The 14765-nt window shown below is 36.9% G+C and overlaps 1 protein-coding gene across 2 annotated transcripts in view; it reads left to right on the plus strand.

The window, feature by feature from the left end:
* Malrd1 (MAM and LDL receptor class A domain containing 1) overlaps positions 1-14765 on the plus strand; it is a 584432-nt gene that overhangs the window by 436850 nt on the left and 132817 nt on the right. For both annotated transcript variants that reach the window (XM_037205982.1, XM_037205981.1), the window contains one exon: positions 13364-13521. In XM_037205982.1, coding sequence (XP_037061877.1) covers positions 13364-13521 — 158 coding nt within the window. The remainder of the gene's footprint in view (positions 1-13363; positions 13522-14765) is intronic.

Here is a 14765-nt window from a genome sequence, read left to right on the forward strand (position 1 = left end):
AACCGTCTGTTTGAAGGGGTTAAATTCAATGGAAAGAAAGGGCAAGTAGGAGTTTCTGGAGAGGAAGAGAAGGGTTGTGGCCAGTTCCATATGCGGCCACTGGAATGAGGGTGCCATCACCACATTCTTGTAGTTAGCAAAGAGTTATGTGTTGATGTTGACTAGGTGTTCTCTTATTCATTCATGTAAGTAAAATAATTTTTCAGACAAAATAAATAGAGATTAAGGAGGAGAGAGCTAACATCACTAAAACTTTACTAGAAGCCAGAAATTGTAAGGAAATTGGAGCATGTCACTCATTTAACCCTTTCAACTGTGGTGTAGAAAATCTGCTCTATATTGGAAATGTTGAAAATCTTACCAGAGTAACATAGATGGATAAGCACCATTAGGAATGCCGAATTGTTGCTCAAAACACTTCCCTGTAGCTTATATTGTCATGTGGTAATGCTAGACACAGGAAACTTTTTAGTTCATGAAATATGACCAGTCCAAACTGAGATGTCTTACACTTGTAAAAGACACACTGGGATCCAAAGTCATCATGTGAAAAATATAAAATATCTTGTTAATGATTTGTATACTGATCATGTGGGTAAATGATAACATTTTTATGTATTGAATTAAATGGAATCACTCATGGTTTCTTTTCCTTTTTGAAATTGTGACTAGAAAAATGTCTGTCATTCCATCAGAGGTTCATGTTTTGTTTTTGTTTTTTTCTGTTATATAACCCTAACCCTAACACTTCTTGAAGTGCATACATAGGGAAGCCTCTTTTACAGAGAAGGTGTTTTGTGCCAAGTGAATAGAACAGTGGATTGTAAATGAAGAGTGGAGCATATTCCTCTCTAGATCCATTTGCACATCACCAAGCTCTTGCTCATGACTTCATATAAGAGCAGTTAGATACTAGAAAGATGACATATTTAACTGCCAATAAGCCAAAAGTTCTATAAAGGGCCGACAGACAAAACTCATATTTTGAAATTATATTTATCACCAGGGTATATCATATAGGTAAATTAATATATTCATTTTCTCATAATACCAGGACTGTATCCACAAATACTGATTTCTGAACTTTCTCAGAATACAAGACTTTGTTATCTCAACATTTTAAATATCTAGCATCATTATTTTATTTTACATGTCATGTTTTTCTTTCCTAAAGCCAAAGTTGTTAGGCAATTCTTTTTAATGAAATTACAGAATTTCTACTAACCAATTAAATGTGTGCTTACTGCTATATAATGGAACATCTCATCTTATAATTAATTATGTAGAATTATTCAATATCTATATTTTAATTTTTATATTTTTTCAGGCTCTACATTTTAAAGTAATATTCTGAAAACATTTTTAAGTACTAAAATGAAATAACACTTGCTGGCAGAATGAGTTTTCCCTATTAAAATGTTAGTTGTTTCACTAGTGGTCATATTCTGAATCCACTTACACAGGCAGAACTTTGCCTTCCCTTGTAATGGGGCTGGGTTGGAGTGGAAATCACCTTATGTGACTCCCACACCTGTGTCTGGTCTGGCTGGTCCATCTTTAGTCCATAGTCTTGATCATCTTTAAGTGTTTTCTTTTAGTGAATTACATAACACTTTCCTATAATTTGTCCAAGATCACAGGAAACCACATTTTAACTCCATGTGAATATATCTCAGATTATTATAAAAGATTCATCTTGTCTATGTCATTTTTAGAGCTACTCATGTCTTTACTCTACCCTGGAAAGATGCTTTTTATCATTAGTAGAACTGCTATTTCATTTTCTCTTGTTGCCAGTATTTGTATCCAGCATGCTGAGTTATATGATAGCATTTGTATACATTATCTACATTAAAACTCTACAGTGTTTTCTTTCTTTTTCTCCTGTTTATATTTCCTTATTTTCTTGTCCTCTGACTTCCTTCCTTTATTTCATTGAAATATGTAAAAATTAGCCAGGCGTTGGTGGCACACGCCTTTAATCCCAGCACTCGGGAGGCAGAGTGGATCTCTGTGAGTTCAAGGCCAGCCTGGTCTACAAAGCAAGTTCCAGGAAAGGTGCAAAGCTACACAGAGAAACCCTGTCTAGAAAAAAACAAACAAACAAAAAGAAATATGTAAAAGTTAGAAAAAGGACCAATTATAGATATCATAATAAAATATGTAATAAAGGATAGTCTATTTGTTGGATACTAAGTATTTTTATCTTGATTTTTATTATTTGACAACATTTGATGTGAAATTATAAAATTAAATTGCTTCTAATATTTAAGAATCCACTAATTTGCCGGGCGTTGGTGGCTCACACCTTTAATCCCAGCACTCGGGAGGCAGAGCCAGGTGGATCTCTGTGAGTTCGAGGCCAGCCTGGGCTACCAAGTGAGCTCCAGGAAAGGCGCAAAGCTACACAGAGAAACCCTGTCTTGAAAAATAAAAAAAAAAAAAAAAAAAAAAAAAAAAAAAAAAAAAAAGAATCCACTAATTCAATGATTTCTTTTTAAATGAATCTTAATAGTGGTCTGGTTTCATACACACAAAAAAATGGAAAATAGATTTTTTTAAGTGGATATTGTTTTTTTCTTCTTAAAGAACAGTATACAACTAAAATAAGAATTACTGAGTTAGCAGGACGGCTCAGCACACAAAGGTACTGGCTGCCAAGCATAACAACCTGACTTCAGTCCTAGCCCCCACATGGTAGAATGGTTGAACTGACTCCTGAAACTCGTCCTCTGACTACCATATGCAAGCTGTGGCACATGAATCCCTACATGAATACACAAGTATGCATACATGCACACACACACACACACACACACACACACAGACAGACACACACACACACACACACACACACACACACAAATAAATGAGCAAACAGTATAGTAATTATAGAAAGTATTGTTGCATCTGTCCAACTAGATCATGCCAACATGCCTCTGCAGCTGCTGTTCAGTGTACTACTCACACTCTAATTTAATCCAGCTTTCTTGTTTTAATCCTTAGGGAGGGAGTGAATGTATAGAAAGGGTTGATAACCCCTGTCCCAGTCAGAACACAGAAGCTTCTGGTTGTCTCTAACACTGAGAACCACACAGAAAGAAGCAGTCTGCACGTCTAGCCACAGTCCCCTAGATCTTCATGTGACTTTCTCAGCCTTTAGTGATATGCCCTGCTGTCAGGATTGGACTTCACTAGAGGTTTTCCCTTAAATAAGTCCACAAGATGATGGTGTGTACGTTATAACTCCTTATGATGAGTTAGTGGGGCCTGTCCTTTTTCTGTTTATTTATTCTTTTCTCATACAAAACATGCCAAGCACATTCTCCCCTCCCTCCACTCTTCCCAACACCCTCCACACCTCCCCCTCCCCCAGATCCACCGCTCTCCATTTTTCTTCAGAAAAAATTAGGCCTCCCAGTGATATCAACTGAACATGGCATAAGAATATGCAATAAGACTAGGCACAAACCCAATGAGACCTGCTTTTATCTACCATCTTCCACTTATTGAACTACCTAGCATTTCCAATCGTTATCAATATGTTGTTTCCTACTCACACTAATCCTGCATAATTCCTCTGCATTCTTAGTATTACCACTCACTGTGAGGTAATTACTATGCAACATACTCGGGATGGAGACAGTGTCCCAAGGTTACAGAGTTAGAAATATTTGGATTGAAATCCAGTTTGCATGGTCCTGTACTCATTCTAAAAATAATCTAGTGTTACTTTAATTGTAGAATTCCTTGGTTTGTGCCTAATACTTTGCTTATTAGATCTTATTGATCTCTCTAGTAAAAATGGAAGATTTACCACGTGCTCGTAGTAGCTGTCTAATCAGTAATGCATGGTTTATGAACTTATTCCCACTGCTAGAATCACTTTATATCTTTTCTCTAAATTTCCCAAGAGAAAAATCTCCAATTTGCAACTGTGTTCTAAGCACTTTGCCTGTAGTATAGCATTTAATTTTTTTCACAACCTCATGAGAGAAAAGTACCTATGGTAATTATCTCTTATTGCTTCTGAGTCTTAGAGAATTTAAATAGGGCTGCTCAGGATTACACACCCAATGATTAGTAGAGTCAGGGTTTAAATCAGACCTGTGGCTCAAGTGCCAATGGATAAGTGATCAATCTTCCACAAAATGTCCGCTGACTCTGAAGTCACTACAAGAATATGATATCATGTTCAGATTGAAAGGGAATGGTGAGCCCATTCTTGTTTTCCACACTCTTTCAGGGACAATCCATCTGAAATAACAAATGAAGGTGGGCTCTTCTACAAGTTACTGTTTCATTTACGTAAAGAAACAGGTTCTCATTCATTTTACTACTGTTTCCTTGTGTGACTACAAGAAGTTTTCTTCATATTCTCAAGTTGGAAAATGACATCAAGTTGCAGAAATATATTAGGTCAGTGCATCATGCCCAAGACATTTTGATAAATAAGTGGCGTTCATCCCTTCAATACGAGGACTAAAATTCAGAATCCTGCTTCTGCTTAAATTTGTTGGAAGTGCCAGCTCACACCATCTGTTTATTATCTTCATGTGATTGAACTATCTTTTCCACCTATTAAATCAATATGTTTAGAAATGAGATGAAACTGCCTTTCATTAACATGCCTCTATGGGAAGCTTTGTTTTCATACCTGATTTAAAACATGCCATAATGAAAATTTTATAGAACCAAATATTGTATAAGTCAAAGCATTAAAAATATTATGTTGAAAGTGTACTATATCTTAGTAGTCATTCTCAAGAAAGAATGACTAAAGGAAAATCAGAAATAAATGACTTTAGGAAAATCAGAAATAAAGAAATCCCAAATCTAGTCATTGTATTGCTCAAAAAAAGTGGAAATAAGATAATGACAGCCATTGTTTCCTACCAGTACCAAATTTTGCTTGATTTACAAGATGCTTTAAGACTTCCAGTTTGACAACTTTGATGAAACTTTTGTGCTCCACATATGTTTACATTTTGCACCCTTGAAATATTGCAGACACAAATTTCCAGTAGCTCAGAAATCCAGCAGGAGAATGGAAATACAAAGAGTGGTTGAGGGCATTTTAAGTGAGAGTCCTTATACACCCTTTTGTTTTAGAGGAAGGGACAGGCAGAAATTATACAGGATGTTGGACCAGACATCTTACTGTGAAGCAGCGAGAATTCACTGTTTTGATGGAGAGGCATATTACAGACCCAGACCACTTTTAAAAAACCATTAGGCAGCTTTATATTATAAGCAGAAAAAAAAGAGGAAAATTACCTCCAATTTAAACCAAGGAGCAAATTCAGATCATTTAATGTGGGAAATTGTCTGTTATGATTTGACTTGGAAGCAAATGAGCATGCTTTTTCTTATGGCAGAGGGTTTATAAAAATAGAGTTTCCTTTATGAGTATTAACTGTCCTTTTAAAAAGAGAAAATGTCAAATTTATTGCCATTTAACACAATAATTCAATGAGACACTTTCAAATATAAGATGGTAGCTTCTTACATCTAAAAGACCAATTTAGACTCTTTAGTTTCTGCCCATACAAGAATGGCCATGAAGTGTGAAGTATCTAATATACTGTTTCCCTTAAAATAGAAAATTATCATTGTCTCTGAACAAAGCACACTTCAATGCTGAATGCATATTGTGTACATTGGATATTAAGTGATCACTAATTTTCAAAACTGTGCTCAATTCTTTAAATACTGGTTAAAGTGAAAGTTAAATATTACTGGGAAAGTTGTCTTCATTTCCCATGGTAACTAATTACTTGTTAAATTTAAGAATCTTTACACTAGGAATCTTAGGGGCTTTAAATCATAAAGCAAAGGTCAAGTCCTAAATTTAAATTGTGCAAAAAATGTTTGGGAAGAATGAAAAGAGTAAAATTTAGAAATATTTACTGAAATAACTTCATTGAACTATGACAGATTTTATAAGATCAGCTGAGAGTCTTGCGATCTGATGTATGAGTAGTAAGGAGATTTTAAGATGACAGGAAGCTGTTAGACATCTCCAAGTCAAATAATCAAAGAATTTTGCTTCTGCAATTACTGCCTCCTTGGATGTTATTGATCATCCCATACAGCTTCATGTAAGTAATGGAAATGAACTGGTTTAATGATTTCCCATTAAATTATAAATATGTTCTGGCACTTGAGACTTTAGGACTTTATTTTTTTTCTGTAATGAATTCTTAACTGTTTAGGGAGTCTGTGCTGACCTTTCCATGAGGGTTTTCACTAGATATTAATGTTTAGTTTTCAGTAAGCAACTAAATGTTGGTAAATGTTTGAAAGTGAGGGTATCCAAAGCTTGCTAAATAAAGGATGGCTCTCTATCTGAATATATATTCAGTGTAAAGTATTATCACTTTGTGATACAGTACTTGTTCTGGACAACTCATATTTTTGTTAATAATTTTGGGAGTCTAAGCAATTTTATGCCTTTTAATTTTTTTTAAAAAATTTCTTTATTCATGCCACATACCAACCAAAGATTCCCCTCCCCATCCCTCCTCCCGCTCCCCCCCAGCCTTGCTCCCCAGCCCACCCCCCATCTCCTCCTCTGAAAAGACATGGCCTTCAATGGGGAATCAGCAAAGCCCAGCACATTTAGCAGGTCCAAGCCCCTCCCACTGCATCAAGGCTGTGCAAGGAGTCCCACCATAGGCAATGGGCTCCAAAAAGCCAGCCCATGCACCACGAGTAGATCCTATTCCCACTGTCAGTGGCACCTCAAATAGATGAAGCTACACAACAACTGTCTTGCCCATGCAGAGGGCCCAGTATAGTCCTATGCACACTCCATAGCTGTTGGTCCAAAGTTCATGAGTTCCTACTAGCTTCATTCTGTTGTATCTCTAAGTTTTCTCATCATTATCTTGATGGCCCTTGCCCATAGAATCTCTCTTCCCTCTCTTTGACTAGACTTCCAGAGCTCAGCCTGGTGCTTGGCTGTGGATCTCTGCATCTGCTTTCATCAGTTACTAGATGAAGGTTCTATGATGACAGTTAGGGCATTCACCAATCTGATTATCAGGGTAGGCAGCTCAGGTACCCCCTCTGCCACTGCTAGTAGTCTGAGCTGGGTCATCCCTTTGGATTCCTGGGAACTTACTTCCCACCAGGTTTTTCCCTATCCCCATGATGTGTCTCTATCAAGATATCTGCCTTATCACTCTCCCACTCTGTCCCTGTTCCAGCTCAACCATCCCATTCCTCCATACTCCCATCTTCCATCCCCTACTCTCCATTAGCTCCCCTCACCCCCAATTTACTCAGGAGATCTCATATATTTCCCCTTCCCAGGACATTCCATGTGTCTGGTCCTCCTTTTTACCTAGCTTCTCTGGAGCTGTGGATTGTAGTCTGCTTATCCTTTGCTTTACTCTTAGTATCCTCTTATGAATGAGTTCATACCATGTTTGGCAAACAACACTGTAAATAAGACAAAACAACAGCCTACAGAATGGGAAAAGATCTTCACCAACCCCATATCTGACAGAGGGCTGATCTCCCAAATACATAAAGAACTCAAGAAATGAGACATCAAAATACCAAACAATCCAATTAAAAAACATGGGCTACAGATCTAAACAATGAATTCTCAACAGAAGAATCTCAAATGGCTGAAAGACATTCAAGAAATTGTTCAACATCCTTAGTCATCAGGGAAATACAAATCAAAATGACTCTGACATACCATCTTACACCTGTTAGAATGGCTAAGATAAAAAAAAAACATTAATGCTAGCTTAAGTTGGAGAGGATGAGGAGCAAGGGGAACACTCTTCCACTGTTGGTGGAAGTGCAAACTTGTACACCCACTTTGGAAATCAGTATGGCAGTTTCTCAGATAATTGGAAACCAATCTACCTCAAGACCCAATGATACCACTCTTGGGCATATGCTCAATATGCTCAATCATACTACAACTCAATCAGCTATGTTCATAGCAGCATTATTTGTAATAGCCAGAATCTGGAAACAACATAGATGCCCTTCAAAATATGGTACATATACACAATGGAGTACTACTAGCAGTAAAAAAACAACGACATCATGAAATTTGCAGGCAAATGGATGGAACTAGAAAATATCATCCTGAGTGAGGTAACCCATACTCAGAAATACCTTTTAATTTTTGGAACAAAAAGGTGTCAATGCAACAAGTTGTCTCTTTGCTTGATCAAATATAGGTATGGACAAGTCTTACAATAACAGTTTGTCAAAAACACAAGCTGCTTTATCATTTTAAACTGGGTTCGCCTTCACATAGACCTGCATCAATACCTCAGCCAGTAGTCACCTTTTTTTGATTTCTGTGTTCTCCTATAGGACTTTGTAAAACCCATACTGAGCATGTAAATTAGAACAGACTATTCAGATTATACTTTGAAAACTTAGCCCAGAGTCCCCTAACTCGTAATTGGAATTGCCTACAGGTTTTGCTGTTAAATCTCACAAAAGTGATTATCTTGTGGTGTGGTAAAACCCCATCCCTTACCCTCTTCTCTTCCTAGCCCACCTATCCCCAAGTAAAACTTTAATCTTTACTATTTCCACCTCCCTTTATTTACAGATGTTAATGTTCTGCTGTCCTCTCTAATTGTGTGTGTGTGTGTGTGTGTGTGTGTGTGTGTGTTAGAAAACCATATTACTGAGGGCATTGATCACTTTGGTGCTTTAATACAGGATATAGAGAATTCAACCTTAAATTGACAGGAATACTCTCTATATTGACTAGCTTACATTGTGGCAGAAGAGGCTCATTTAGACTGATGAGAAATAAAGACATCAATGACTTACTCATGCCCCCTGAATGCTACAATACTGACCTGTTTCACAGGATGTGCCCACTGATACAATAGTGGCATGGCAATGTTATGGAAGTAACCAACTACTTTCTGATTGGATATGAGGCCTGATTTGCATAGATTTCATGTCTGGCACTATTAATCTGGTCAAAAGCCCATGTCTGTTATGATGTTGCTAAAGGTGCTACTAAACCACATTCTAAATACCTGTGTACCCTCAACTTTGGTCAGAGAAGCTTCTTTTTGCAAGGGGTAGTGGTTAATGCAGAGACTCCTAATAGGTAAAGTATAGCCCAAAAGTAACTCATTGCTCTGCTGTGGATGGGTCATCTATACCAACACCCCCCCCCCTTATGCAAGATTTAGGGAATTTTGTGAAATGGGTCTGGAAGAATATAAGAACCAAATAGAACTTTGAAATGCTGACTTCTAAATTTGACATGGCTGTTGTACACAACAGCTCACCACAGCTGTGGTTGCTTGCACAACATGACAAGAAGAAGCCAGTCAGAATTTTAGCATGAATGCAAGAGGGGCTTAGGAGTTCTCAAGCACAGCAGAAGAACTATTGGCAATTGATGGACCACTCTCCATTGGGGACACAGCTACCAGTAGGTTATCCAAGACCCATGGGATGGCTCCATACATAGACTCTTCTATGTATAGGGTGAAGAATAAATACACTGAAATGCAATATTTTAAATCAGAATTCAATTCCTATCTGTAAACTTGATTACATTTGCATCAGTGAATGTAATTGCTACTTTTCTATGGCTCTAAATATTTGATTGTCAATGTCAGGTTAGAACTTAGGGCAGAAAAAACTTGAAATTGAAGTATATTAATTTCTATTTTACATGTATACTAATTAGGAGCTAAACTATAAAAACGATTACATTATCCAAACACATTACCTAGTTATTTCTTCACACCTAAGATAAGACAATGTGGTTATAATGCACTAGAAATCCTCATGTATGTAAAAGGAACAAGATGAGAGGCAGATTATATGTTTCTATTTGGTTAAAGACAGCATGGAATTAAAGTACATTTTCAAAGAATAAGCCACTGTCCTTTACAAAAGTTATAAGGGGGGGGAGTCAAGTTATATCTTAGCTGTGTGAGCCAAATAAAACTTTTGTTTCCAAATGATGCAACAAAATATTTTCAAATCTAGAAATATTTTCTTGTGACTTAAAGAAAACACTCTGGTTATTTTTCCCAATCTAGCAGCATGTGAGATACCCTTCAGGGGACTTTGGGAAGGAAGACAACTTCCAAGTTGACTCAACTCCTACACTATTTATCCTGAAGAAACTTCATTAAGATGATTCTTGAGTCATATCCCTTAGCTCTTTTTTCCTTTTTGTTTTGTTTTGCTTTTGTATGTGTGTTGTTTTGTTTGCAGTGGCAGTTTTATAATTTTTAATTTGTTCACGGTGGACGTCCTTTTGTTTTTGCCAAATTTATTCCCTGATAATGTCACACTTTGACACAATGCATTTTGGTTACTCTCACCCTTGCCCTGCCCTCTCCTATCTCATTCTGAACACTGTTAGCCACCTTCCCTTCATACATATCTATTTATTGTGCTGTTGTCTCTCTGTTCTGTCTTGTGACCCAAGACTTAATAGGTTTGAATTTTTGAGACAAGATCACACTGAAGCCAAGGCTGGTCTCAAAAGTGTTATATTTCTCCTGTTTCAACCTCCCAAGGCTAAAATAGCAGGTGTGTGCCACCTTACCTTGCTAGAGATTTTTCTTGACGGATATTTTTAAAAAAAATAAGCTTTCAGAAAAGCATCGTGAGCGATTTTCAGTAAGGAACATTTAAAAATAGATGCAAGTTATTTCCAGTTCTTACCCAGCATGTCAGAAGGTTTGAGGAAAACTGCCCATCCTCTTAACAATGAACAAGCCATGCAGCTGAAAAGCCTTCACATTTCATGGATCCACTAGAGAGCCGAGGTCACAGGAACAGCCGCTGCTTCTGTAAGAGACAAACAAATGCACACAGGGTCACAAATGCTAAGACAGAAAACCTTGGGCCAGAATCTCTGTGGCAAATGGGTAGGACATTCAAGCTGGGATTGTCCAGTAGGTGTGGGCTCAATATGGAAACCTTCAGGAGATGAAACTCAGAAAGGAGCAGTCTTAGGGAAACATCTACTCTGAAATCCTCACCGGCTTTTTACATAGAATAGGAGTTTTCTCAGCTTTCACAGGGGGAGGGGAATACAGTCATGGGAACACCCATGAACATTCTTCTCTGAAGAAGGTCTGACCTCAAAATAAACTGTTTCACTAAAACTAAACTGACACAGGGGAAGATAAATGTTCAACAATGTAAGAAAGTTGAATTGATTTAAACGGGAGTATGGTGTTGGACAGTACTCCCCTTTGTGACCCATGAAGAGATATGCAGGCATTTGAAGGAGTGCTAGAGTTAATTGTAATGTATTTTTCAAGCTCAAGGTCGTTCACTAGCAAAGGTGCTTTTTACAAGATATATAACTAGTATACAGAAAAATGAAAATTTGAACCCTATAAAAATTTTAATTAAAGCTACAAAATAGAGATAATGAATGAAGGACAAAAGAAACAAACAATAATGAGTATAATATGTTAAAAATTATTATAGATATTGAAATATCTTTATCAGTAGTATAGCTATATCAATAGAGATAAATAGTACAAATTCATCAATTAAAAGAAAGCCATTGTCAGTGTAGAAAAAAAGACCATAATACTATCTGTGCAGAATTTATGCTTAATATAAAGACAGAGAGATTAAAACTGAAGATAAGACACTCATCAAAAGAACATTAGGAGTTCAGACAAAGACTCATAAGCAGCATTAGTACACATTCTACAACTTCGCTTAGGGAGAACTGATATTTCACATAAAATCAGAGGCATTCTTTGCTTTCTTTATATGGTTGCCTAACTTAAGAAGAACCCCATTTCTTCCAGTGATTAAAATTGATAAGTCTTTCAAATCTTTCCCAATTTTTCCACATTTCTCCTTATAATGCAAGAACTCAGCAATAGGAATATGATTACAAAACTCCCAACCACATACAGATTCAAATACAGCTTCTAAATAAGTCATGGGTCACGGAAGTTGCAATACATATCTTGACATATTTTAACTCAAAAGAGAACAGAGCATCAAAATCTGTGTATTTCACTGAATACATTGTAATACATAAGAAAAATTTTGAACATTTGAAGGGGAAAAAAGCTGCAAAATTAATCTAAGAAAAATTAAAGGCTGTTTAAAATCAAAGGAAGAAGAAAATGGAAGTGTTTACTAGGAGTAACTATTAATGCAATATGTAAAAGAAATAAAATAAGTAAAGCTAGGAGATAATTGTGAAAGGATAAATAAAGAAGAAAGAACTCTGACCAAGTTACTTGGAACGACAAAAGAGAGCAGGAGGTGCTACTCTCAGAAGTGAAGGCGGGACATTGGTGCTGATCCTTGAATACTGATAAGCCACAGAGAAATATTGTATTAAGTTGAAAATAATTTATTAGTCTTGTTTGGAACTATATAAGTAACTTATCTGCTACCCTAGAAAAAGCAAGGAAGAGAAAAGTAGCTTGTTAAGTTTTGACAATGTTGTCAAACAGAACACAAATCCAATTGTCTTGAATACAGAGACCTTTGACCAACAAATGCATCTGAGGAGCACAGACACTATTTATTTATAGCTCAGTGGAACAAAATATAATGGGGCTTTGGACTAAGTGAGTAAAGCCAGTATTGTGCAAGCACAAGGACCTGAGTTCAGGTCCCCAGCACTCATTTAAAAGCCAGACTGTGTAGCATGTATCTGTAACCTATTGGTCATGGAGACATGAGGATCCTTAGTGCTTGCTGGCCAGAAAGATTAGCATAATGGAGAAACTCCAGATTCACTGAGAAGCCTTGTGTCAACGTGTAAGGTGGAGAGTGACAGAAGGATCCATATATTATTAACCTGTACCTTTCACATATGCTTACAAGGGCAAGAACCCCCCGCCCCCCACCGCTCCACAGACGCATACATGCATCAACAAACAAACTATGTAATGATTCTCAGAATCACATTCTGCTGGAACTGTAGCCAGGTCTTACTACTCTTTCTAGTGTAGATCAACTGAAAATAAGGTGCAATCACTCCCCAGTGCACACCTTGTACCTGTTTACTATGCATAACATACAAGATACTATGGCTTAAAACAGACAGGTTTGAACGAGTTGGAAGAAAGTACTATGCCTTCAGAGTCAACAGAGTTGAGTCTGTGTAAAATAAATCCTACCCACCACATGACCAAAGCAACATCTTTTTCTTCAGAAGAATTAATTGCTGTTTTGAGATGACTTGTAAAGGATAAATTCTATTTAAGTGTGTGTGCAGGGGGGAGAGGGTGGGAAAGGGAGAATATTTGAGGTGATAGTGATATTTGTACATGGTTGAAACACATTCTGTATTGCTCAGTAAAATATATTGCTGCACTGAAAAGCAAAATTATTTCTCAATCTGTTCTAGGTAGTGGCCGGCATTTCCTGTATGTCAACTCTTCTGTCTCCAAAGAAGGGTCTACTGCAAGAATCATTACCTCTCAATTTTTCCCAGCAAGTCTTGGAATGTGTAATGTTCGTTTCTGGTTCTACATGGTGGATCCCTGGATTATGGGGATATTAAAGGTATGGAAGGAGATATATTTGTGTCCATGGAAATATTCACCACTAAAGTTTCACCCAACACCCCCTTTTGTAATCATGCTGCCGAGAGCGGCATCATTAATTTCTCATCTCTACCTGGGGCTCTGGGATTTGGGCATAAGGTACTGTGTCATTCATCTCCATCTGAGTCAAGATTAAACTCATTGATGACTGCCACCTGAACTCAATTACAGTGTCTGCTATTTAAAGAGTACCTGGAGAGAAAGGAGTCTGAGTAGATTATACATGTACTTTACAAATAAGGACTTGCCAAAAGACAATGAAGAAATGTGATATAAGAGATAATGATAGAGAAATCTCTACCTCAAGCAAAAAAGGTAAAGCAGCCTTGAAATTTTAAATTTAGATCTGCCCCAAGTATAAAACATCAGTCTTTAATAGAAGTCACAGTATTTATGTTTCTAGTTTTATGAAAGACTAATGAGGTATTTTTTTAACCAGGATGAATCAATTTTGAGCTCTCCTTTTAATTAAAAGTGTGTATTAGAATACAACTCCCAGTGTTATGACATAGCAATCAATTGTTTAGACCACCATGACTGGTTTTATTGCCTTTAACTCAAACACTGTCTCTGGAAAATGGTGACAACTGTTGTAACTGCTTCCTGTGTTTTGGTAGATATTTTATACACATTGTATGTACTATTAATTTTAGTTCAAACATTCACCTAATGGGGGAGGTATTTCTTTCAAACTCTAAAGTAAGGAAATCCAGACCTAAAAATGCTTAGCAACTTTTCCTTCTAGATTACACAATTAGCAGAAAATCTTATGTAAAAAAATCTAGCATCCATTACTTATCAACCTGTGGTCTATCCAAGAAGCCTGAAAGAGAAAACAAAAGAAGAAAAGTCATATCAGTTCTAAGCACCGACAAACAGAGTCTCTCAAGCATGCAAAGAAAATGGAGTACTTATCCCAACTCTATGAGAGTATCTATTTTCAAATGGAAACCAGTAGAAATGAAAGTCCATTCTAACAGTTGAGGGACATGTGAGTCAGTCCAACACCTGATACTGTGGATTTTTTACATAAAGTATATAGTAATTTGGGATCCTAACTTATGATTGTAATAAATTCCATGTAGTCTAACTTCCTGGCCACCCTGCAGTATAAGTCTTTTGATTCCATGGTGCTTTGTTGCTCACAAAAGCAAGCAGATTTTACTTACTTACTAGCATGATTCTCTATCCTCCTCCGTTCAG

This window comes from Peromyscus leucopus, chromosome 5 (genome assembly GCF_004664715.2).
Source record: "Peromyscus leucopus breed LL Stock chromosome 5, UCI_PerLeu_2.1, whole genome shotgun sequence".
NCBI lineage: Eukaryota > Metazoa > Chordata > Mammalia > Rodentia > Cricetidae > Peromyscus > Peromyscus leucopus.